Source organism: Hyperolius riggenbachi, chromosome 11 (assembly GCF_040937935.1).
Source record: "Hyperolius riggenbachi isolate aHypRig1 chromosome 11, aHypRig1.pri, whole genome shotgun sequence".
Classification (NCBI taxonomy): Eukaryota; Metazoa; Chordata; class Amphibia; order Anura; family Hyperoliidae; genus Hyperolius; species Hyperolius riggenbachi.
The window spans coordinates 226,868,148-226,893,475 of NC_090656.1; the positions used below are offsets into that span (position 1 = coordinate 226,868,148).

The 25,328-nt window shown below is 46.9% G+C and overlaps 1 protein-coding gene across 3 annotated transcripts in view; it reads left to right on the forward strand.

Moving 5' to 3' along the window:
* LOC137537571 (tumor necrosis factor receptor superfamily member 1A-like) overlaps positions 1-25,328 on the forward strand; it is a 114,838-nt gene that overhangs the window by 60,982 nt on the left and 28,528 nt on the right. For all 3 annotated transcript variants that reach the window (XM_068259439.1, XM_068259438.1, XM_068259440.1), the window contains 5 exons: positions 4,251-4,386; positions 7,505-7,636; positions 12,430-12,541; positions 14,737-14,858; positions 20,535-20,579. In XM_068259439.1, coding sequence (XP_068115540.1) covers positions 4,251-4,386; positions 7,505-7,636; positions 12,430-12,541; positions 14,737-14,858; positions 20,535-20,579 — 547 coding nt within the window. The remainder of the gene's footprint in view (positions 1-4,250; positions 4,387-7,504; positions 7,637-12,429; positions 12,542-14,736; positions 14,859-20,534; positions 20,580-25,328) is intronic.

The window sequence follows — 25,328 nt, forward strand, 5'->3', positions numbered from 1 at the left end:
ACATAGTGGGGGTCCATTAATTAGCCCCTGTGTGAGTGCAGCGTCATACAGACCCCCGCAGAGAGATTTTTCCAGTAGACCCCGGAATGTAGATACTGCAGCCCCCAGTCACCTAACAGCCAGTTCACAATCCTGTCAGCAGCCCTCACTAGGATGTAATATAACCCACGTGAGTGAGGCAGACCCCTCTGGCTATTGGCAGACTGGAGACGTGTCAGTTAGGACCTCTGTGGAATGGTTGTACATTCTATGCACAGAAATGATTTGGTGTTTTCCGGAAATGTAGGGAATGTGCAGAACGGAGGTGAAGGGAGAAATATTTTTCTATGCGAGTCAGTGGTTGGGAATGTTTGTTGCCTGGTTACGGGTGAGTCATGGATACGGGTAGGAGTGTTATGTCAGTGTGGCCAAGTGTTTTCTGGTGACCAGATTCAGGGCTTTGGGATTTACCATCGCTCCTCCTTATAAAGGGGGGGACAGTTCCCCTCCTCAGTGTCCCTCTTACAGTACTGATGTACAGATCTGGGTATATGTGAAGGTGCAGGGCCGGGCCGAGGCATAGGCTGGAGAGGCTCCAGCCTCGGGGCGCAGTGTAGGAGGGGGCGCACAATTCATTCAGCTGTCATTCCCAATTGTGTTTGAAGCAGAAAGAAATAATAAAAGGGGATACATAGCAGTGACTGCAAGCCAGATAACTAGATATTAAGGTGTTGGGGAGGTTGTGGGCCCTGTGGCACCTCTTAGTCTAATAGCAATCAGTGTGTGACAGCTGGGGTGGGAGGGATGGAGGGGCGCACTTTGGTGTCTCAGCCTTGGGTGCTGGAGGACCTTGTCCCGCCTCTGTGAAGGTGGTCCAGAAATCAACAGCTGTATGCTTTTACCTGCCATGCAAGGTATTCTTTCTTTCTGTATAATACGACCTGTATCTGTCAGGGTAATCTCTTCCCTCCCTGCACCGCAGTTGTCACATGACTGCAGAACGCTGGTAACTATCTGTTCAGCAGCACTAAAGTGGACCTGAACTCTTGCACAGAACAGAAGGAAAACATAGAGCAATGAACCGTTTGTATTTAGAGAGTTTAGGCTGACTTGTTCCCCTTCATCTGTGTCTAATCAATGCATCCATGGCAGTGAGGCTAATTTAAAAGCACAGGATGGTAACCCTATGTCTGCTTCCATGAAAGCAGAAAGTAGACACACTGCAGATTTATTGCAGGAATTGTATCAGCTTTAACAAAAAAAAAAAAAGTTTTTCTTTAAAGGTTATTATGAGGTTACTCGGGGCCAGGCCGAGGCAGAGGTGAGAGAGGCTCCAGCCTCAGAGCGCAGTCTAGGAGGGGACACAGGACCGGGCCGAGGTGAGAGGCTCCAGCCTCAGAGCGCAGTCTAGGAGGGGACACAAGGCCGGGCCGAGGCAGAGGTGAGAGAGGCTCCAGCCTCAGGGTGCAGTTTAGGAGGGGACACAGGGCTGGGCCGAGGCAGTGGTGGTGAGAGAGGCTCCAGCCTCAGGGCACAGTCTAGGAGGGGGCGCACAACTCACTCAGCTATTGTTCCCCTATTGTGTTTGAAGCAGAGTGAAGTAAGAAAAGGGGATACATGGCAGTGACTGCAAGCCAGATAACTAGAGATTGAGATGTTGGGGGCCCTGGGGCACCTCTTAAGGTGGCCACACATGATACAATAAAATGATCCGATTTATGGCAATTCGATAAATATGATCAGATCTCCTGAAAAAATTGAAAGCTTTATTTTTCATTCGATTAAAAAATCAGATCGGATTTCCCGTTTTTTTTTTTTAATTTTTATCGATCCGGAATGTTGGAAATTTTTCTTTAATTTTTCTAAAGATTGTGTTAGATTGTCAATTTATTAATATACACACCCTAGCAATTTTTTTTCAGCGTTTCCAATCATTTTTATCATGATTGGGGAAAAATTGAACATAGGTGTGTGGTACATTGGTCATATTTTTGAAATGTTACAATCAGTCAGAAAAATGGATTGCAATTCTTGACTTGAACAGATATTTTAAAAATGGTATGGTGTGTGGCCACCTTTTGTCTAATAGCAATCAGTGTGTGACGGCTGGGGTGGGAGGGATGGAGGGGCGCACTTTGGTGTCTCAGCCTTGGCTGCTGGAGGACCTTGTCCCGGCTCTGCTGTTGCTAAAGTGGACCAGAGAGGAAGTTCTGGTCCACTTTAACATTAGGCCCCATTCCCGATCCCTCCAACCAATAGGGGAGGAGTGTCATGCTGCTACAGCACAGGGACTTGAGGACGAGTGCTGTTAAAACAGTGCAGGAGATTTGGGTGCAGACGGCGCCACCATAGGCCGTAATAGGAATTACAGCTATAGCGTCGCCCAGTGTGTCATTTTGCACCATCAAAAGAAGGAGCTCAAATTGCTCTAAAAACACTGTAATTTGTCCGCCAGCAGTAGCTGGAAGCCGAATTACATCTTTCCCCCACTATCCATGGCGGCCTGGAGGGGGGATAGTAATTAACTCCGCCAGGACTTGTGCAGAAGCAGAATCAGCCATACATCTGCTTTACTCCCAAATCTCCCGGCGACTATTTCATAGGTTTCAATAACCCTCATTCTTTCAATAAAGTATTATTCTTTTTTATAAAAAAAATAGATTATGACCACTTATGTCCAGCGCACCTCTCATTCAATTGTTATTTCATACGTATGCCTGGAGGAGACCCGGTAAAAAGATATGATAAATGTTTAAATAAAGGAGGTGATTTGGTGGAGAAATAATTAGAAGATACAGCGTGTCCAAAATAAAATAAAATGTTTCCTTAAGGCCTCTTTCACAGTGTGACGTTAAAGTCGCACGTTAGAAAAAGTTTTAACGCGGACTAACGCACAGCAATACTAAGTCTGTGCGACATTCACAGTGCACACGCTGCGTTTGTGTGTAACGTGTAGCGGTATTAGAAAGTGCTGCATTCTGCGCGTTATACACGTTATTAGCTGCGGTGGACTGTTTGCACATGCTCAGTAATGACCTGGAAGCATACTTTTCATTGCCTGTATGCTCTACTGTATGCAACGATAACAGGGCATGGAGTTGCGTTGTAACATTTTTGGGACGTTGTGTTGTTAGTTTGCGTTGCGGCTTTAACGTTGCATCAAAACGCAATGTCCCACTGTGAAAGTAGCCTTATTGATTGAATGAAATTAAAATGAAATTGGCTGTTACCCTCATATATGATTTCTGAACTATAGTCCCATCCTGTAAATTGATATATCGTATTTTTCGGACTATAAGACGCTCCTGACCATAAAACGCATTTAGGTTTAGAGAACAGAAACCAGGTAAAAAAGAAAATACACTAAGCCTGGTGCATCCATGGTGAAGGGGCATATTGTGGGTATGCCCTCTTTGTACCTCATGCTCCCTTCTACCTCTTGTGTCCTCCTTGTGTCCTCTATGCCCCTTTGTGTCCCCCCGTGTCCTCCTCTGCATGGGCGCAATACAGGGAGTTCCCGACATTGCAGCAGGATGGAGGCTCGTATTGGCAGCGTTTACAAGTCAGGAACTCCCTGCATTTGGCCTATAAGACGCAGCGACTTTTTACCCCCACTTTTGGGGGAGAAAAGTGAGTCTTATAGTCCAAAAAATACAGTATTTCCTATTTTCAAATGTTACTTTGAAGGAGAACCAATGATGATAGATAAGACCAGCGGGGACTGAATGATAGGCCATATTTACCATAAGGCACTGTAGGCACGTGCCTGCAGGCGCCTGATGATAGGAAGGTGGCTCTCTCTCCTCCCCTATTGCCTCTCTCCCTCCTTCCCTTATTCAGAGTCCTGATGAGAGTGTAAATGAGAGGTTACTCACCCTGGTCACGGCATTCCACTGGCGAGATCTCCCTTCAGTCAGAGGCACCTCTAGCTGCTTAATACTGAAGGTACCTCTGGCTACCTAATGCTAAGGAACACCTGTAGCTACCTATGACTGGCAAGGGAAGTAAGGGAGAAGTGAGTGTGACAGCTGGGACAGCCAGTACACTTGCAGTGTGGTTCAGTGGGGGTTTGTAGGTTCATGGAGGGCGGAGTCTAGCGTGCCAGGACATCTGTGCCTATAGGCTCCTGTGATGTAAATCCGGGCCTGGAGCCATATGACGTCTTGGGGTTTGGGGACGTCAGTTAGGAGGTTGTGACTTGGTTGCACCGTTGGGCAAGACATCTTGATTTATGTCAATTGTTATACTCATGTCCATTTTCTTCCGATCAGGTCATGACGGCGATCCCCATAGCTGCAGTGACAGATGAACTGAAGAACGAATCCCTCAATCGGAAAATGCGGGAAATAAAGTGCGGGGAAGACGAGTACGAGTCTGAGGGGATCTGCTGCCACCGCTGTTCAGCAGGTGAAACATTTATCATTACTAAAAAATTGTGGGGACTATTTGTGAGCCGTGAGGAGAGCGAACGCTGCCACCCTCGCTACATGCTCAGAAATAAAGGGGGAGATGTCAGCTGATCACATGACAATCACAAGTTTCCTATAGGGAAACCTGCATGAGTAAATTATCTATGATCCCTCCCCTTTGCTCCATTTCTCCCTATTGGTCCTTTAGAATGACATTTGACTTCAGGAGTGGGAGAAATGGAGACTCAGCAAGGTAATTTTGACTTCCTCTGCTTGCCATCAGGTTAGGTGGGGGCGGAGCTCAGAGGCACCCCTGAACATCCTGCAGGCCCTAGGCACATGCCCAGCTTACCTTGTGGGCAATGGCTTCACTGGTCAGCGGGAGGTCAGGAGCTCAGCTTTCTTTATTCTCAGTTCCTCTTATGCCTTCTCCTCAGATTATGCTATATAGCTCATGGTGAATTCTATTACACCCTACAGACAGTTATCAGAACTACTTTACCTCCTCGTCCAGCATGTGGTGTATAGTCCATGGGCAACTTTTATCAAGATGAAATACTTAATATTGTAACCCAAAATACTGATCAGGTGGCCTGTGTGCATCATTTCTAATTCAGCCAGCAGGTGGCGCCTGAAGCAAATGCCATTGGTCAGTTAGCAGAGGGTGGAGAGATGCTGTCCAAGCCCTGCTGAGATCATCCAGCTGTGATTTGGGTAATGTGATTTGGGGGAGGGGAGCATAGATAAAAAAAAAATCCTAAAGTTGTCCCAACTAAACCCAAAACTAAAAAAAAAAATCAAATTCTGAATGTGATTATGCTGATTTATATAAAATTATAAGTATTACCTGAAGAAAAAGGCTCTTTAAATAAAAAAATAAAAAAAAGGCTTGTGAAGCTGTGTTTGCCTGCAGCAGTGCACCCAGCTGAGACTTCTACAGCCTTTTATTTCCTGTTAGCAGAGGCGTGGTTAGCAGCTACTTCCTGTGAACCGCAAGTTCCACCTCCTCATGTGAACACATTGGGCCAAATCTAATTCACTTTATTCACCAAGTTTTCACTTGGTGAATTTTCAGATCTTATCAATAAAATGCATTTTAAGCAAGAAAATGCTCAGAATCATTGTGAAAGTAACTTTTCACCTACTTTTTCTGGTATTTTTTCAGTTGCAGAGTGCTAAAACGTTATTTTAAACAGAAGATTAAAAATGTTCTCCTAGCAGAAAACGTGGGAGATGAAGTGAATAAGATCAGGCCCAGGGGCCCATATGCAATTTTCTTTTTCTCCTGAGTTTACACCTTGGAGATAATTTCTCATCTTTTCTTTACAATAATGTTTCAGACCTCTGCAGTTGAACATAGATATCACCTAGGAGAAATAGTGAATTGCATATGAGCCATGGTCCGTACTGGTATGCTGGGGAATGCAGTCTGGCATCTACTGTTTCTCCTACTCTGGGTGTCACATGGTCACACCTGAGTGATCCGCCCACCAGCTGAATCCAGTGAGGAGAGGAATCTGTACTGCTATGGGAACGCATTTGTCCCATGAATCAGGTATTGTGTTGCAGCACTTTGCTTGTTTATATTCCCATACCAGCCCGATAGCTGTTATGCTAGGTACACACCATACAATTTTCTGGCAGATTTACCTGCCAGATCAATTATTTTCAACATGTCCAATCTGAATTTCGATCTATTTTCTGATTTTTTTTTTATTTTCTGATCGATTTTTCAATCTTTTTTTGGATTGATTTTCATAGAAGTGAACAAAAAACGATCAGAAAAACGAAATCTTAAACTCGATCGGAAAATCGAAAATTGAAATTCAGATCGGACATGTTGGAAATAATCTGGCAGGTAAATCTGCCAGAAAATTGTATGGTGTGTAACTAGCATTAGATTCAAGGGGACCACACATGATACAATAAAAAGATTCAACGTTCCCATTTTCCGATAAATGCTTTTGTAGTCCATCAGGATTGGCAGAAAGTTCTGACCAATCAATCGGGGAACGGAATGGCGTAAGATAGATTGTCAGATATTTTATTTACATTTTTTTAAGAGTTTTCAATCCTGTTTTTCATAATTAGGAAAAATTTGAAAACGTGTGCGATACATTGGTCAGATTTTTCAAATGTTACAATCAATCAGAAAAATTGATTGCAATTCTCGAATTGAAGTATAATAATTTGTATGGTGTGCGGCTGCCTTTCGTCTGGACCCGTTGGGGTAAAGACAACTATAGTGAGAGCTTAAATGACAAAAAAATGGAAACCGAGAGCCCAATCTAACGTAGTATTTTTGATAAAGCTGCAAAATTGTGTATAAGAAATATACTCGCAAGTGTGGGTCACCTCAAAGGCAACCACTGATCAGGCAGGTGGAGAGAATTAGAACCTGACCCCACTCAGGTCTAAAATAGTCGCTCTCTGTAGATAGAAAAAGGATGGGGAAACCCCCCTCCACCAAAGGGTGGACTGGATATATGATAAACACCTCTGACTCTTTGACTGATCAGTTTAGTGTTCTCCACACTTGATTGCCTGATGAAGCGGGATGTTAGCCCGTGAAACGCGTTGCACATTTGGAGATTTGTTTTAATAAATGCTACTGTTATATTTATAACGGCTCATTTGGCCTGATCATTATTTACCCGAGGGAGGTGAGTCCACCCACCCCCTTCCTTTTAAACGTTTTTTAATCGTTTTTATCCTACATTGGCGCCTCTGTTATTCTCGTGTTTATCGACTATAGTGAGAGGTATGTGGAGGCTGACATATTTATTTCATTTTAAACAATGCCAGTTGCCTGGTTATCCTGCTGATCCTTGGCCCCTAATACTTTCAGCATAACAACATAGCCCCTGAACAAGCATGCAGCAGATCAGGTGTTTCTGACATTATTGTCAGACTTGAGAACATTAGCCGCATGCTTGTTTCTGGTGTGATTCAGCCACTACTACAGCCAAATAGATCAACAGAGCTGCCAGGCAACTGATATTGGTTAAAAGGAAATAAACATGGCATAGCCCTCTCACTACAGTTGTCCTTTAAGCTGGGTTATAAATGGATGATGTGCAGACATGTAATATGATGATCTCTCTCTCTCTCTCCAGGCACACATGTCTTCGCTCACTGTACAGAGGACCACGCCCCGGCATTGTGCCACCCCTGCTCTCCGGGGAAGAGTTATATGGCTGCACCAAATGGCCTGACAGACTGCTGGTCGTGCCGCGTGTGTAGAGACGGTAAGATGTGAACTGCCAGACTCTCTGCACAATACTTCCTGCCATTGGCAGCTCCAGCTTTAAAGGTTTGGGGGGCGGTACAAAAGGGGGGCACGATAGCTGGCTGGTGGGGCCTATTTGGGTGATCAAAATCAGTTTTGTATGGTGAGCTTTAGATATTTTTTGTTTAACTCAAAAAATTGAAAAACTGAAAAAAATTAAGGCTAACTAGCTCAGCGATGATAGGAACCAAATGTAAACATCACGAACAGAACTCTGCTTTTGAGCAGAGCAGATTGTCCAAATGATGGTGCTATTATGGAAGAAAAGTTACCTACAGATGTACTTGGCTAGTTGGCTGGCATGCTTTAATCCCTTCTTGCTAGCAAGCTGCTCCTGTGTGGCCAGATCACAGACAAATCATTCCAGCCCCCAGCTGACTCTACAAGCAAGAGGAAGGGGAAGAGGCAGGAGGGAGAGAAACACTGTGTGTGTAATTCCCTATCTTAGTAGCTAAGCATTGCTGGAGACTAGAGCTTGTATTTTACAGACAGCAAGTTTTGAATCAGAATTATTATATGTAAAATACAAGCTGTAGTTTATTGGCTAATTTAAAAGTAAAACAGTAAGCTCTCAGCTTGTAAGCCTTCTTCAGACTTTATTTCTGTTTACTGACAATGGGGTCGATTCATCAAATAGAATAACAAGCACTGTTGAAACAGCGCATGTTCCAAAATAATAAGCAGCTGCTATGGAGGCTATGCTCGCTCCTGGCAGCGTAGCGTGCCTTATATTGTTATGCGTGTTGTGTCCTTAGCAACGTGCGCTCCTTGAAATAGCGGCTGCCTCTGTGAAGTATCGTGACCGTGAGACCTTCACTATAGCGTGATACCTTCACTAGTGCGTGATACCTTCACTAGCGCGTGATACCTTCACTACAGCGTGATACCTTCACTAGCGCGTGATACCTTCACTAGCGCGTGATACCTTCACTACAGCGTGATACCTTCACTAGCGCGTGATACCTTCACTAGCGTGTGATACCTTCACTAGCGCGTGATACCTTCACTAGTGCGTGATACCTTCACTATAGCGTGATACCTTCACTAGCGCGTGATACCTTCACTACTGCGTGATACCTTCACTAGCGCGTGATACCTTCACTAGCGCGTGATACCTTCACTAGCGCGTGATACCTTCACTAGCGCGTGATACCTTCACTATAGCGTGATACCTTCACTATAGCGTGATACCTTCACTATAGCGTGATATACCTTCACTAGCGTGTGATACCTTCACTAGCGTGTGATACCTTCACTAGCGCGTGATACCTTCACTATAGCGTGATACCTTCACTATAGCGTGATACCTTCACTATAGCGTGATACCTTCACTATAGCGTGATACCTTCACTATAGCGTGATACCTTCACTAGCGTGTGATACCTTCACTAGCGCGTGATACCTTCACTATCACGTGATACCTTCACTATCGCGTGATACCTTCACTATCGCGTGATACCTTCACTATAGCGTGATACTGTGATGATCGCTGCTGCAGCAGCTATTACTGGAAGTAGTAGTGCTGCAGCTCAGGCAGTTCTGATCTATTTCCATGCAAGCTGCATAGCTTTGTCTGTCTTTCCCTGCTGTCAGCTTGTGACTGATTATCATTCACCTGTGTGGGAATCTTCATGTCTGCTCCCATTGGATGACCTCAGTATAAAGATCTGCTTCCTGCAGGGTTTCCTTGGGTTTTCATAGCTTCAGTGTAAGCCAGTCTTGCTGTCGCTTTAGCCCCCGATCGTGTTTCTTGTTATAAAGATACTTTGCTGGTCTTTGCATCATATATTGGTTCATTGCCAATATATATGCATACCAGCACGTTTATTATTTTCCTTGTATTTGTGTTACGTTAATACAGCAGTGTCGCTGATGTATACGTACACGAACTGTTTATATCCTGTGTGCAGTTAGTCAGCCTTCCAGCACGTTTTGGTAGGTTGCGCGTACCGTGACCACCCGTGCTGAGGTAGTTACCCTGCTCCTGGTACTGTTTGTGGATTGCGTTCATCTCTGCGAAGAGATAACGAATCCTTCTGAATCCTGTTCTGTTACTGTTTGTGGATTGCGTTCATCTCTGCGAAGAGATAACGAATCCTTCTGAATCCTGTTCTGTTACCGTTTGTGGATTGCGTTCATCTCTGCGAAGAGATAACGAATCCTTCTGTATCCTGTTCTGTTACCGTTTGTGGATTGCGTTCATCTCTGCGAAGAGATAGCGAATCCTTCTGAGTCCTGTCCCCTGTATTACTCCAGTCCTAGTCAGCGTTCCTGCTTATGTCATATATCGGTTCATTGCCGATATATACATATGTTAGTCAGACGTTACAAATAGTTTCAATGATAGCTGTAATTGTAATACGCTAGGAAAACATACTTATTGTATATTTATCTGTGTTACGTTCATCTATCTTAATCCTGCTGTTTCCTGACTGTCCTGTCCTGTCTTTGTGAGGCACGCCATCGCCGCAGCGCATTGGCTGCCTCATTCCAGTCTGTCTGGTTTTAGACGCTTGCTGTCGCTAAGTAGCCGCTAGCTAGCAAGCGTTCATTCTGTCTACCTGTCCTGATCTCCTCAGTTCTGGTTTGTGCGCTCAGCGCTACTTTGCGCTGAGACGTTATAACGAAAGCATTGTTTGTGGCTGTCAGATCTGCACCGGCTCTGTGCGCCACAATCTCCTATTGGAGTCAGTCCTCCCCTCCACTATACTAGGGATAGCCTGTTTCCTGGTGCTAGTGTGTGTACCTCCTCCACGCCAGCTCATGCGTTGCATGCTGACTGTGGAGAATACACCACCAAGCCTTACAGATACCTTCACTACTGCGTGATACCTTCCGTAGCGTGTGATACCTTCACTATAGCGTGATACCTTCACTAGCGCGTGATACCTTCACTAGCGCGTGATACCTTCACTAGCGCGTGATCCCTTCACTAGCGCGTGATACCTTCACTAGCGCGTGATACCTTCACTAGCGCGTGATACCTTCACAAGCATGTGATACCTTCACAAGCATGTGATACCTTCACTAGCGTGTGATACCTTCACTAGCGCGTGATACCTTCACTAGCGCGTGATACCTTCACTAGCGTGTGATACCTTCAGTATAGCGTGATACCTTCAGTATAGCGTGATACCTTCACTAGCGCGTGATACCTTCACTAGCGTGTGATACCTTCACTAGCGTGTGATACCTTCACTAGCGTGTGATACCTTCACTAGCGCGTGATACCTTCACTAGCGCGTGATACCTTCACTAGCGCGTGATACCTTCACTAGCGCGTGATACCTTCACTAGTGCGTGATACCTCAGTAGCACGTGATACCTATAATAGCACGTGATACCTTCACTATCACGTGATACCTTTACTATCGTGTGATACCTTTACTAGCGTGTGATACCTTTACTAGCGTGTGATACCTTCACTAGCGCGTGATACCTTCACTAGTGTGTGATACCTTCACTATCGCGTGATACCTTCACTATCGCGTGATACCTTCACTATCGCGTGATACCTTCACTATCGCGTGATACCTTCACTATCGCGTGATACCTTCACTATCGCGTGATACCTTCACTATCGCGTGATACCTTCACTATCGCGTGATACCTTCACTATCGCGTGATACCTTCACTATCGCGTGATACCTTCAGTTTAGCGTGATCCCTTCACTAGCGCGTGATCCCTTCACTAGCGCGCGATGCCTTCACTAGCGCGCGATGCCTTCACTAGCGCGTGATCCCTTTACTAGCGCGTGATACCTTCACTAGCGCGCGATGCCTTCAATAGCGCGTGATCCCTTTACTAGCGCGTGATACCTTCACTAGCGCGTGATACCTTCAATAGCGCGTGATACCTTCACTGTAGCGTGATACCTTCACTGTAGCGTGATACCTTCACTATAGCGTGATACCTTCACTATAGCGTGATACCTTCACTATAGCGTGATACCTTCACTACTGCGTGATACCTTCACTATCGCGTGATACCTTCACTATAGCGTGATACCTTCACTACTGCGTTATACCTTCCGTAGCGTGTGATACCTTCACTGTAGCGTGATACCTTCACTAGCGCGTGATACCTTCACTGTAGCGTGATACCTTCACTAGCACGTGATACCTTCACTAGTGCGTGATCCCTTCACTAGCGCGTGATCCCTTCACTAGCGCGTGATCCCTTCACTAGCGCGTGATCCCTTCACTAGCGCGTGATCCCTTCACTAGCGCATGATACCTTCAATAGCGCGTGATACCTTCACTGTAGCGTGATACCTTCACTAGCACGTGATACCTTCAATAGCGCGTGATACCTTCACTGTAGCGTGATACCTTCACTAGCACGTGATACCTTCACTAGTGCGTGATACCTCAGTAGCACATGATACCTTCCCTAGTGCATGATACCTTCACTATCACGTGATACCTTCACTATCGCGTGATACCTTCACTATCGCGTGATACCTTCACTAGCGCGTGATACCTTCACTAGCGCGTGATACCTTCACTAGCGCGTGATACCTTCACTAGCGCGTGATACCTTCACTAGCGCGTGATACCTTCACTAGCGCGTGATACCTTCACTAGCGCGTGATACCTTCACTATTGCGTGATACCTTCACTATTGCGTGATACCTTCACTATGTGTATGTGTGTGTGTGTGTGTGGGGGGGGGGGGGGGGGCAGTGCCCCAGCGTAGCACTGCCCATGCTCCTTGCAGAGAAGTCCTGACCAATCGTTTTTGTGTTACAGATGAAGACCAGGTGAAGGGATGCTCGGCAACCTCTGATGTCACGTGTCAGTGCAAGAAAGGTTCATACTGCATCCCGGGAGACCCATGCGAGATCTGCAACCACTGCTCACGGTAATTCACCCGCCACTCTCCCGTTATGTAGCTGTGTGTATGGCAGTTTAGTGTCTCCTCTGTTATGTAGCTGTGTGTTTGGCAGTATCGTGTCTCCTCTGTTATGTAGCTGTGGGCATGGCAGTTTTGTTTCTCCCCTATTATGCAGCTGTGTGAATGGCAGTATTGTGTCTCCTCTGTTATGCAGCTGTGTGTATGGCAGTTTTGTGTCTCCTCTGTTATGTAGCTGTGTGTATGGCAGTTTTGCCTCTCCCTTGTTATATAGCTGTGTGTATGGCAGTTTTGTGTCTCCTCTGTTATGTAGCTGTATGTATAGCAGTTTTGTGTCTCCTCTGTTATGCAGCTGTGTGCATGGCAGTTTAGTGTCTCCTCTGTTATGCAGCTGTGTGCATGGCAGTTTAGTGTCTCCTCTGTTATGTAGCTGTGTATATGACAGTTTTGCGTCTCCTCTGTTATGTAGCTGTGTGTATGGCAGTTTTGTTTCTCCTCTGTTATGCAGCTGTGTGCATGGCAGTTTAGTGTCTCCTCTGTTATGTAGCTGTGTGTATGGCAGTTTTGTTTCTCCTCTGTTATGTAGCTGTGTGTATGGCAGTTTTGTGTCTCCCCTGTTTTGCAGCTGTGTGTATGGCAGTTTTGTTTCTCCTCTGTTATGTAGCTGTGTATATGACAGTTTTGCGTCTCCTCTGTTATGTAGCTGTGTGTATGGCAGTTTTGCATCTCCTCTGTTATGTGTCTGTGTGTATGGCAGTTTTGCGTCTCCTCTGTTATGTGTCTGTGTGTATGGCAGTTTTGTGTCTTCTCTGTTATGTAGCTGTCTCCTTTGTTATGTAGCTGTATGTATGTCAGTTAAGGGTCTCCCCATCATGTAGCTGGATGTATGGCAGTTTTGTTTCTCCTCTGTTATGTATCTGTGTGTATGGCAGTTTTGCGTCTCCTCTGTTATGTATCTGTGTGTATGGCAGTTTTGCGTCTCCTCTGTTATGTATCTGTGTGTATGGCAGTTTTGCGTCTCCTCTGTTATGTATCTGTGTGTATGGCAGTTTTGCGTCTCCTCTGTTATGTATCTGTGTTTATGGCAGTTTTGCGTCCCCTCTGTTATGTATCTGTGGGTATGGCAGTTTTGCGTCTCCTCTGTTATGTAGCTGTGTGTATGGCAGTTTTGCGTCTCCTCTGTTATGTATCTGTGTGTATGGCAGTTTTGCGTCTCCTCTGTTATGTATCTGTGTGTATGGCAGTTTTGCGTCTCCTCTGTTATGTATCTGTGTTTATGGCAGTTTTGCGTCCCCTCTGTTATGTATCTGTGGGTATGGCAGTTTTGCGTCTCCTCTGTTATGTAGCTGTGTGTATGGCAGTTTTGTTTCTCCTCTGTTATGTGTCTGTGTGTATGGCAGTTTTGCGTCTCCTCTGTTATGTGTCTGTGTGTATGGCAATTTTGTGTCTTCTCTGTTATGTAGCTGTCTCCTTTGTTATGTAGCTGTATGTATGTCAGTTAAGGGTGTCCCCATCATGTAGCTGGATGTATAACAGTTTTGTGTCTCCTCTGTTATGTAGCTGTATGTATGGCAGTTTTGTGTCTCCTCTGTTATGCAGCTGTGTGCATGGCAGTTTAGTGTCTCCTCTGTTATGTAGCTGTGTGTATGGCAGTTTTGTTTCTCCTCTGTTATGTAGCTGTGTGTATGGCAGTTTTGTTTCTCCTCTGTTATGTAGCTGGATGTATGGCAGTTTTGTGTCTCCCCTGTTATGTATCTGTGTGTATGGCAGTTTTGTGTCTCTCCCCTGTTATGTATCTGTGTGTATGGCAGTTTTGCGTCTCCTCTGTTATGTATCTGTGTGTATGGCAGTTTTGCGTCTCCTCTGTTATGTATCTGTGTGTATGGCAGTTTTGTTTCTCCTCTGTTATGTAGCTGTGTGTATGGCAGTTTTGTGTCTTCTCTGTTATGTAGCTGTGTGTATGGCAGTTTTGTGTCTCCCCTGTTATGTATCTGTGTGTATGGCAGTTTTGTGTCTCTCCCCTGTTATGTATCTGTGTGTATGGCAGTTTTGCGTCTCCTCTGTCATGTATCTGTGTGTATGGCAGTTTTGTTTCTCCTCTGTTATATATCTGTGGGTATGGCAGTTTTGCGTCTCCTCTGTTATGTAGCTTTATGTATGGCCGTTTTGCATCTAAGTGATAAAGATTGTGGCTTCTTGTTTAGGTGTCGGGAGGGACAGAGAATTAAAGAGCCCTGTTCTCCAACCAGTGACACTGTTTGTGAAGACATTCCGGAAGGACAACCTACCTCCGACACATCTACCTTACCCACAGAGCCGCCCACAAGTAAGCCTCCTGTAGTGCTTGCCATTGCGTTGCTTTGTGCTACTTTTCTTTGTGCGACATTATTTTGGTCTGCATTGCTTCTTGCCGTGTTGCTTTGTGTTGTGTTACTTTAAACTGCCTTTCTTTATGCTGCATTACTTTTTTTATGCTTTGCACTGCGTCGCTTACTTTGCAGTGGATTGCTTTGCGCTGCGTTGCTTGGTGCCGTTTTGCTTTGTGCTGTACTTCATTCTGCTGTGTTGTTTTGTACATTGTTTTGAGCTGCTTTGCTTTGTGCTGTGCTGCATTGCATTGTGCTGTGTCGCTTTGCTCTGCTTTGCACTGTGTTGCACTGCATTGCTTGTTTTACGCTGAGTTGCTTTGCAGTGGGTTGCTTTGCGCTACGTTTCTTTGTGTTGCGTTGGTGTGTATTGCTTTGTGCTGCACTTCTTTCTGCTGCATTGTTTTGTGCTGCGTTGCATGGTGTTGCTTGCTTTGCTCTGCGTTGCTTTGTGCTGCACATCTTTCTGCTGCGTTGATTGATTTGCATTGTGCTGCGTTGCACTGTGTTGCTTGCTTTGCTCTGTGTTGCTTTGTGCTGTGTTGCATTGTGAAGCTTTGTGCTGCACTTCTTTCTGCTGCGTTGATTTGCATTGTGCTGCGTTGCACTGTGTTGCTTGCTTTGCTCTGTGTTGCTTTGTGCTGTGTTGCACTGTGAAGCTTTGTGCTGCACTTCTTTCTGCTGCGTTGATTTGCATTGTGCTGCGTTGCACTGTGTTGCTTGCTTTGCTCTGTGTTGCTTTGTGCTGTGTTGCATTGTGAAGCTTTGTGCAGCACTTCTTTCTGCTGCGTTAATTTCAGGGGCGGCGCCAGGGGGGTGCAAGGGGGTGCTCGAGCACCCCCTAGAATTGTCCAAGCACCCCCAAAGCACCCCCTGGAGTGAACTGACTTCAGGCGTCTAAAAGACGCCAAGTCAGTTCACACAGCGGCAGCACGGAGCAGCAGGCAGGGCTACGGTAAGATGGCCGCCCGGAGCCCTGTTCTGCAGACTTCGAGTCTGCAGTGCATGGCTTCGGGCGGCCATTTTCCCGTAGCCCTGCTCTCTGCATGCAGGCAGGAAGTCTCGTCGTGACGTCGGGAAGGAAGAGGATCGTGGGCGCGCGGGCGCTGCGCGCCACAATGAGGTCGGGACTCGGGACAGGAGGTCGGGAAAGAAGGTCTTCTGGCTGTAGGTGAGTAAATGGGTTTTTCTTTTCTTTTTCAGGTGATGCTGATTGTGCATATTGGGGTCATATCTGCTACGAATTGTGCATATTGGGGTCATATCTGCTACGGATTGTGCATATTGGGGTCATATCTGCTACGGATTGTGCATATTGGGGTCATTTCTGCTACCGATTGTGCATATTGGGGTCATTTCTGCTACCGATTGTGCATATTGGGGTCATTTCTGCTACCGATTGTGCATATTGGGGTCATTTCTGCTACCGATTGTGCATATTGGGGTCATTTCTGCTACCGATTGTGCATATTGGGGTCATTTCTGCTACCGATTGTGCATATTGGGGTCATTTCTGCTACCGATTGTGCATATTGGAGTCATATCTGCTACCGATTGTGCATATTGGGGTCATATCTGCTACCGATTGTGCATATTGGGGTCATATCTGCTACCGATTGTGCATATTGGGGTCATATCTGCTACGGATTGTGCATATTGGAGTCATATCTGCTACCGATTGTGCATATTGGGGTCATATCTGCTACCGATTGTGCATATTGGGGTCATATCTGCTACCGATTGTGCATATTGGGGTCATATCTGCTACCGATTGTGCATATTGGGGTCATATCTGCTACCGATTGTGCATATTGGGGTCATATCTGCTACCGATTGTGCATATTGGGGTCATATCTGCTACCGATTGTGCATATTGGGGTCATATCTGCTACCGATTGTGCATATTGGGGTCATATCTGCTACCGATTGTGCATATTGGGGTCATATCTGCTACCGATTGTGCATATTGGAGCCATATCTGATAACGATTGTGCATATTGGGGTCATTGGACGTGTTTTTTGTTAAAATCTGCTCACATTACGTGTATTTTCTTGAGAAAACCTGCACAATTATGTGAATTTTCTGGGAAAAGGGTCACCAAAACTTGGGCCCTCTGTCTTTGCGTTGCACTTTTAAAGGGAACCCGAGGTGAGAATAATATTGAGGCTGCCATATTTATCTCCCTTTAAGCAATACCAGTTGCCTGGCTGCCGTGCTGGTCCTCTGCCTCTTATTCTTTCAACCATAGACCCTGAACAAGCATGCAGCAGGTCAGGGGTTTCTGACAAGATTAGCTGCATGGCTTGTTTCTGGTGTAATTCAGTTCACTACTACAGCCAAATAGATCAGCAGGGCTGCCAGGCAACTAGTATTGTTTAAAAGGAAATAAATATGGCAGCCACCATATCACTCTCACCCTGGGTTCACTTTAAATTACAGTTAGCCCCGCCCTCATCCGGGCATGACCACGCCCATTTTTTCGCCGCGGCGCGCTTCGCACGCCGCAGGTTGTAGCCACACCCATTTTTTGCCGCGGCGCGCTTCGCGCGCCGCAGGTCGTCAGCTCCCCCGGACATTGGTCCAGCACCTGCATAGCACCCCCTAAAAAAATTTCCTGGAGCCGCCACTGGTTAATTTGCATTGTGCTGCGTTGCACTGTGTTGCTTGCTTTGCTCTGTGTTGCTCTGTGCTGTGTTGCATTGTGATGCTTTGTGCTGCACTTCTTTCTGCTGCGTTGATTTGCATTGTGCTGCGTTGCACGGTGTTGCTTGCTTTGCATTGATTTGTGCTGCACTTCTTTCGGTTGTATTGTTTTGGGCTGCATTTCTTTGCGCTTCGTTTCTTTGTACTGCATTGTGCTGCTTTGTGCTGAGTTGCTGCATGTGAACGCACTGCCCACACAATTGTATGTTCATCTCTCTGCATTGTAACGGATCATGCTATCCTAATGCACTTTCTGCAGTATTTTTCTGGACGACTTACGTGATGAAGAGCACAGTATATAGCAATCATTTATGCTATGACACCTAAAGCAGACGTTATAATGTGGTGTATGCACTGCGCTGTGCCCGCCCTATGGACGTTACTCATTGGCCACCTGTAAGCTTGACTGGCAATAAGGCATACAGTGGAAAATGGCGTGGCTTAAAAAATGGCGCACCGTGAAGCTGTGCTAAATGTTATTAAGCGTTTTAATGTTGCAGACAAAAATGCAATATATCGTTCCACCCTCATGCTGAAAGCAGCAGCGCCCAGAGAGCCATCCCCCAATTTTGTCCGCCAGCGTATGTCCTCTGCCCTCCCCCCCCCCATGTCCAGCCGTGTCCCCAGTGGTCATCCTGGTCTCCCCCATGTCCAATTTTGTCCTCCAATGTACCTCCTCTGCCCCGACCTGGAGTACTACACTAGTGTTGTCCGGATCATGAACGATTCGGATCTTTGATCCGAATCTCTTTTGTGAGTCGAATCATCCGAATCATCAAAATGAGTGATTCGGATCGCAAAAGGGGCGGGGCCAGGAGCGACACGCCCCCCTCTCAGCGGGCAGCGGGGTCCTGGAAGCAGAGCAGAGATGGATCGCTCTGTTGGAGGGGAGCCAGGGACAGGTAGATGAGAGAGAGGGGACATCAGTGCCACTGCCAGATATGTGTAGAGCACACGTACTGGCCATAGTGTGCTGCTGATTATAGGCTGTCTGTTCCGTAGTTGTGCACAGTGAACACATTGGAAACTTTTGGCTCAGCTTAGTGACTTTACAGGCAGCATGCTGGGCTAGGACACCGGCACTGTGATTGCAGGGCAATATGATCCTCCTGCACTGCTCTAAACAGCTGCACTTATCTTCTGGGAATGCTTTGGGGAATGCTTTCTTTCACTGTGCGACGTTTGCATTCAGAGTATACAGATGAGCATATAGGTGAAATACATGTAAAGCATATGATTGCAGCATGTGGGTATTGTGTGCAAGCAAACATTTCTGCTCTCTGCTCGTCCCTCCTCCCTTCTCTGTCCACTCCCTGCCCTCTGTCCATCTTCTCCCCTTCTCTGTGTGTCCACCCCCTCCCCTTCTCCTGTCCACAGCAGGGAAAGACCTGTCCTGCTATTCATTTCACCCTCGAATGCTTCCGTAGTAAAATGATCCGAGATTCGGATCAAAGATCCGGATCTTTTCAATGATCCGATTCGAATCATCCGGATCATTGAAAAGATCCGAACTTCCCATCTCTATACTACACAGGCAGATCATACGAGCAGCTGGTGGAGGTATCTGCACGCTGGAGGCTTTCTGAAGTGATCCACCAATGAGACAGGGGGGCGCAGCCCCAAAACCGCCAATCACCGCTATTCACGTCTCTGCTCCTGTCTTCTAATTAGACGCGATGGTCTCGGAGGCGGGAACATCAGGACCAATTAGAAGACAGGAGCAGAGAAGTGAATAGCGGTGATTGGCGGTTCTGGGGCAGCACCCTCCCGCCTGATTAGTGGATCCCTTTAGAAAGCCTTCAGAATGCAGATACCTCCACCAGCTGCTCGCAGGTTTGGTACTCCAGGCTGAGACAGAGGAGGTGCATTAGGGGACAAAATTGAAAGTGGGGGTGAGGGACCAGTACCACTGGGGACACAGCTGGACATGGGGGGCAGAAGACGTACGCTTGGGGACAAAATTTGACATGGAGGAAGTCAGAGGACGGACCGAGGGACACTTTATCGGCATAATTTGCCATGCGCCAGACTGTAAAAGGTCAATTAGCGTTTGTAGCACTGCGTCATTACATAACTTTTTTTATGGTGTTGAATGAGTCCATGCGCTGTAATTTAACATTGAAAACGCTAAATAGCGTTTTACACTGCAATTCAATGTGGCGCCATTTTTATACATCCGCACTATGCACAATAACACCCCGCTATTATCAGTACGAACACAAGGAATCCAATGCAGAAGATTTGGGTGCAGCCGGCGCCACCATAGACCGTAATAGGAATTACGGCTATAGCGGCGCACAGTCAGAAGACAGAGCTAAAGTTACTTTTAAAACACTACAATTCAGCCACCAGCAATAACTAATAGCCGAATTACATCATTCCCCACCATCCACGTGGACCTGGAGGGGGAATAGTAATTAATGCCGCCGGGACTTGTGCAGCAGCAGGATAAGCCATATACCGGCTGTATCCTGCGCCCAAGTCTCCCGGCAGTGATTTCTCTTGTATGCTTATCAGTACCCAGGACTTCACTTTTTTATATGTTAGAGAATCAGCTCCTACAAAAAAAAATCAAAACTCCTTTCTGCTCCGAAATCATTATTCATCACACCAGAAGGGGGCGCTCTGAAAGAGAAATCTTTCATTTATGTTATCTCAAAATAATATAACTTACACAACTCACCTGGCCTCCCCCTGCAGACATTCTCCCTCCCAGCCAAATACATGAGAAGGACTCCCGCCCTGCTGGCTTTAGTGCTTCATGGAGTCTTTCCTAGCGGAAAACCCAGCATGCTTTGCAAACGGAGTAACAGATAGTAATAAATATTCATGCACCAAAGCAAGTCAGATATAAATAACTGTAAAAATGAAGGGTTTGCTTCAATGATCTGATCAGCAGCGTTAATATACTGTAATGTTATTGTCATTGCAGGCGCCCCGAGACACGTCACCAATGTCACTTCTCCACCCGAAACCGGTAAGATCAGCACCAGTAACTCTGCCAGGTTTTTACAGCTGTCGTCGTCTCTGCTGGAGAGGTTGTACTTCCTCCTCTGTCCCTGCTGCATAGGAAGAAGCTGGAGGAATGTTCACCAACAGGAAGAGGAAATCACATGCTAGCCACGCACAGCAACCTATCAGATTTGACCTGTGAAGGCTCATACACACCTGCAACTTTTCCGCCCAACTATTGTCCAAACTTGGTCTGTTGGACGGTAGTTGGGTGTGTGAACGTGTAACAAATTACTAGGCGAGCGACTAACAGGCAGTTTTTCCGATCCAACCGGCATATCAACTCACATGACTGTTGGGCTGATATCGTGCAGTTGGCCGCTTGAACGACTTATACTTGTTTTGAATGCGGCCATGTTGTGCAGTCCGTCGTTCCGCTTGCATGTGCAGTATACAAATGAGTTGGTTGTTCAGCTGGTGGGTGCACGGAAAATACAAGTTGTGCAATCGCTTGGTCATGTGGTCGATCAGGTGGGTTGTGCGCTTTTGTTGGACATGTGTACGAGCCTTAAAGGACATTTTAAGTCTGATAAAAAGCAGTTTAATTTACCTGGGGCTTCTTGCAGCCCCATACAGTCATCCTGTGCCGGCACCACCTCCCTCCAACCAGCAGTGGCGACCCCTCAAAGCTGACGGTCTATGCGCCTCCTTATCGCGTCTCTGTGCACGGCAGGATTCTGCGCATGCGAAGTACAGGAAAATTGCTGATGCGCATGTGCAGAACACTCCCGGCGACGGGAACACAATCGGAGTGCACACAGCTCTGGGCGGCACATGCACAATAGCTATCCTGCGATTGGCCTGACCAGCTAGCTTTGAGGGGGTTGCTGCTGCGGGTGGTGGCAGAAGGATGGCACGGGCTCAGGATGACTGCAGGGGGCTGCATGTATCCCCAGTGAGTTAAAGTGGATCCAAGATAAACTTTTACTCATTGCATAATTGTGTTCCTTTCATATAGTTTATAGGGCATTCCTCAAGCCAAATACTTTTTTGTTTTGTTTTAATACTCTAATTCCCTATAAACTAAACAAGCGACGCCCACAGGTTTTTAGAGTGCCTTGACACTGTAGCAAGGGCTTATGGGAGCTCAGTCTGGGGAGAAGGAGGTTACTAGCCATTGATTTCAGAGGCAGAGGGGAGAAGGGAGGAGGAGAGGAGACTGAATTTACACACAGGCAAGCTGATAGCATCCCCAGCCCTCAGCCTGTGACAAACAGAACATGGCTGCTGTCATTGTATAACAGGAATAAATAATCATAAACTGTTGAAGCTGTTTGCAGCTAGATTTGCTGTGTATACTATCTAAACTTTAGATAAGATATATAGACAAGTTACTTGTTCTAGTTAGTTTTTCATCTCGGATCCGCTTTAAAACTGTTTTTTTTTTTTGTCAGACTAACACAAGAAATGTGATTGGTTGCTCTGGACAATTTCTGCTCAATTTCTCCAGATTTCCCTGCAGCTGCCCTCTAGTGGCCATATTACAAACTTCAGAATGTGTTAAAGTGAAAATCTAATACTTACTTCTGAAGAGGGAACCTTCAGGATCCTAATGAGGCTTCCCTCAGTTCAAACGAGCCCCCTGTTGCTGAGTGGGGTTCCCCCCATTGTTGTGTGCGGCCCCCTTCACGTCGGGGCCGCGCCGCTCCTCTTCCTGATTCCAAGTGCTCGCAATGGCCGTGCCAGACCACCCATGCTACAGCACATGCACAGGCGGGCTCAGTCGTTCATTGTGCGCTCTTGAAACCAGGAAGAAGAGCTGCGTGGCCCAGATGTGATTAACAACAATGCTTTGTCGCTAGTCTTCCGGGGGGCCGCGCTCAGTGACGGGGGACATTAGAAGAGAGCGAGAAGCCTGAATAGGATCCTGAGGCCTCCCTCTCTTTAGGTGAGTATCTGATTTTGTGTATCCGAGCTTCAGCCCGGGTACTCTTTAAATACAGTGTAAAATTATCTCCTATTTATAATAGTTCTTACAGTCTAAGGGAACCTGACGTGAGAGGAATCCGTAGGCTGCCATTGTCATTCCTTTAGAAACTGGGGCGAGCCATTGATTTCTGCGGAATTCCAAATTTTGAGTTTTGCATTTCAATTTGGAATGTGGAATTTGAATCCTTCAGAATTTCGCCATTTACAGCAGAGTCCCCGGTATCTGCCACCGGGGGGGGGGGGGGTGTCGCCTGATGCTGGATACATGTGCATGTCGGTTCCCCGACCAACCCCCCAAAAAAACACAAACCTCCATCCGTATACGGGACAAAATACTCAACGAGTCTCCAGCGACGTCTTGCAGCTCCTAGCGGGCTTCTGGCGACTTTCCAGCATCCTCCGTGTACAGCTCCTGGGCAGGGGCAGACTGACCATTAGGGCACTCGGGCACGGACCGAGGGCCCGTGGTCAGGGGGGCCCCGCCAGACAACCCTGGGCAGGAGGGGAAGCAGCCAGTGAAAGGGAGCTATGGGAACAGCGGGGAAGAGGGGGAAATTTCTCCCCCCCCTTCCCTCACCTTGGGGCCCCCCTTCCTGGCTGTCCCCTCCGGAATACTGAAGTGTCACACTGTCGTACAGCGGCTGACAGCGGGCGGAGACTGTTGCAGTCGGCTGAGGGAGCTGTGATCTGTGCGCTGCAAGTCTGGTCTTGAGTAGACTAGACTTGCGGTGCACAGATCACAGCTCCCTCCGGTGGCTGGACAGCGGTAAGTCTCCGCCCGCTGTCAGCCGCTGTACGACAGTGCGACACTTCAGTATTTCGGAGGGGACAGCCAGGAAGGGGGGGGCCCCTAGGTGAGGGAGGGGGGGGGAACTTCCCCCCCCTTCCCCACGCTCTGCACACCGCTCCCTTTCACTGGCTGCCTCCCCTCCTGGGGACACTTGGCTACATATACTAGGGACACCTATACACCTAACTACATATACTGGGGACACCTATACACCTGGCTATACTGGGGGCAGCTATACACCTGGCTACATATACTGGGGACACCTATACACCTGGCTATACTGGGGGCAGCTATACACCTGGCTACATATAGTGGGAACACCTATACACCTGCCTATACTGGGGGCAGCTATACACCTGGCTACATATACTGGGGACACCTATACACCTAACTACATATACTGGGGACACCTATACACCTGGCTATACTGGGGGCAGCTATACACCTGGCTATACTGGGGGCAGCTATACACCTGGCTACATATACTGGGGACACCTATACACCTGGCTACATATACTGGGGACACCTATACACCTGGCTATACTGGGGGCAGCTATACACCTGGCTATACTGGGGGCAGCTATACACCTGGCTACATATACTGGGGACACCTATACACCTGGCTATACTGGGGGCAGCTATACACCTGGCTACATATACTGGGGACACCTATAAACCTGGCTATACTGGGGGCAGCTATACACCTGGCTACATATACTGGGGGCACCTATACACCTGGCTACAAATACTGGGACACCTATACACCTGGCTACATATATTGGGGACACCTATAGACCTGGCTACATATATTGGGGACACCTTTTGACCTGGTTACCTATACTGGGGGCACCCATTTTCTGGGAACTGTTGCCAGATTAACTATTTTTGGGGAACTGCTGCTGCCAGATTAAGTGTATTTTGCGAAACAGCTGCCAGATGATGTGTATTTTTGGGGAACCGCTGCCAGATTGTGTATAATGGGGGAACCGCTGCTTCCAGATTATGTGTATTTTGGGGAACCACTGCTGCCAGATTACATGTATTTTGGGTGATCCGCTGCCAGATCACGCATATTTTGGGGACCCGCTGCTAAATTATGTGTATTTGGGGAACCACTGCTGCCAGATAACGTCTATTTTGGGGGAACGACTGCCATATTGTCTGTATTTTGGAGCAACCTCTGCCAAGTTGCATGGATTTTTGGTGAAATGCTGTCAGATTACATGTATTTTGGGGGGAAACACTATGGCAGAGTTCAAACTTCCCCGGCAGACCTTTTACACCACTGCTAAGGTCATGTATATTTTGCCCCACCCATGACCACGCCCACATTATTTTGCGTGACCAGGGGTTTTTATCATTATACAATATCTGTTGTCAGTAAATTATTATATCTTAGCCTGTAAAAAAAGAACGTGAAAGGTGGGAAACACTGATATGGGGGGCCCCATAATCTCCTATTGCCCAGGGGCCCCATGAGTTGTCAGTCCGCCCCTGCTCCTGGCATGTCACCTGACCAGCGTAGGGTCACATGACACGCCGAGAGCCGCTCACCATAGCTCCCAACTGTCCCTCTTTCAGAGAGATAGTCCCTCTTTGGGAGCCCTGTCCCTCTGTCCCTCTGTCCTCCTCATTTGTCCCTCTTTCAGGACTTTGTCCAAATTTCTATGTAAATTTCTCTACTAAAATTGTGTTTGATTGACTCTAAACTTTATTCCCATCCTTTAAATTGATATATTACTAATTTTAAAATGTAAATATGAAGGATAATGAACCAGGGTAGAAAGGACCAGTGTGGTTTGAATTATAAAGAAACATATTTTTCTTATAAGATCTTTATGGTATGCATGACCAGGGGCATGGCCGGTGCGTGAACAGGGGTGTGACAGGGGTGTGGTCAGGAGCATGGCGGGGGCGTGATCAGGGGTGTGACAGCGGCATGGGCATAGCGGGGCGTGATCAGGGGTGTGACAGGGGCGTAGTCAGGGGCATGGC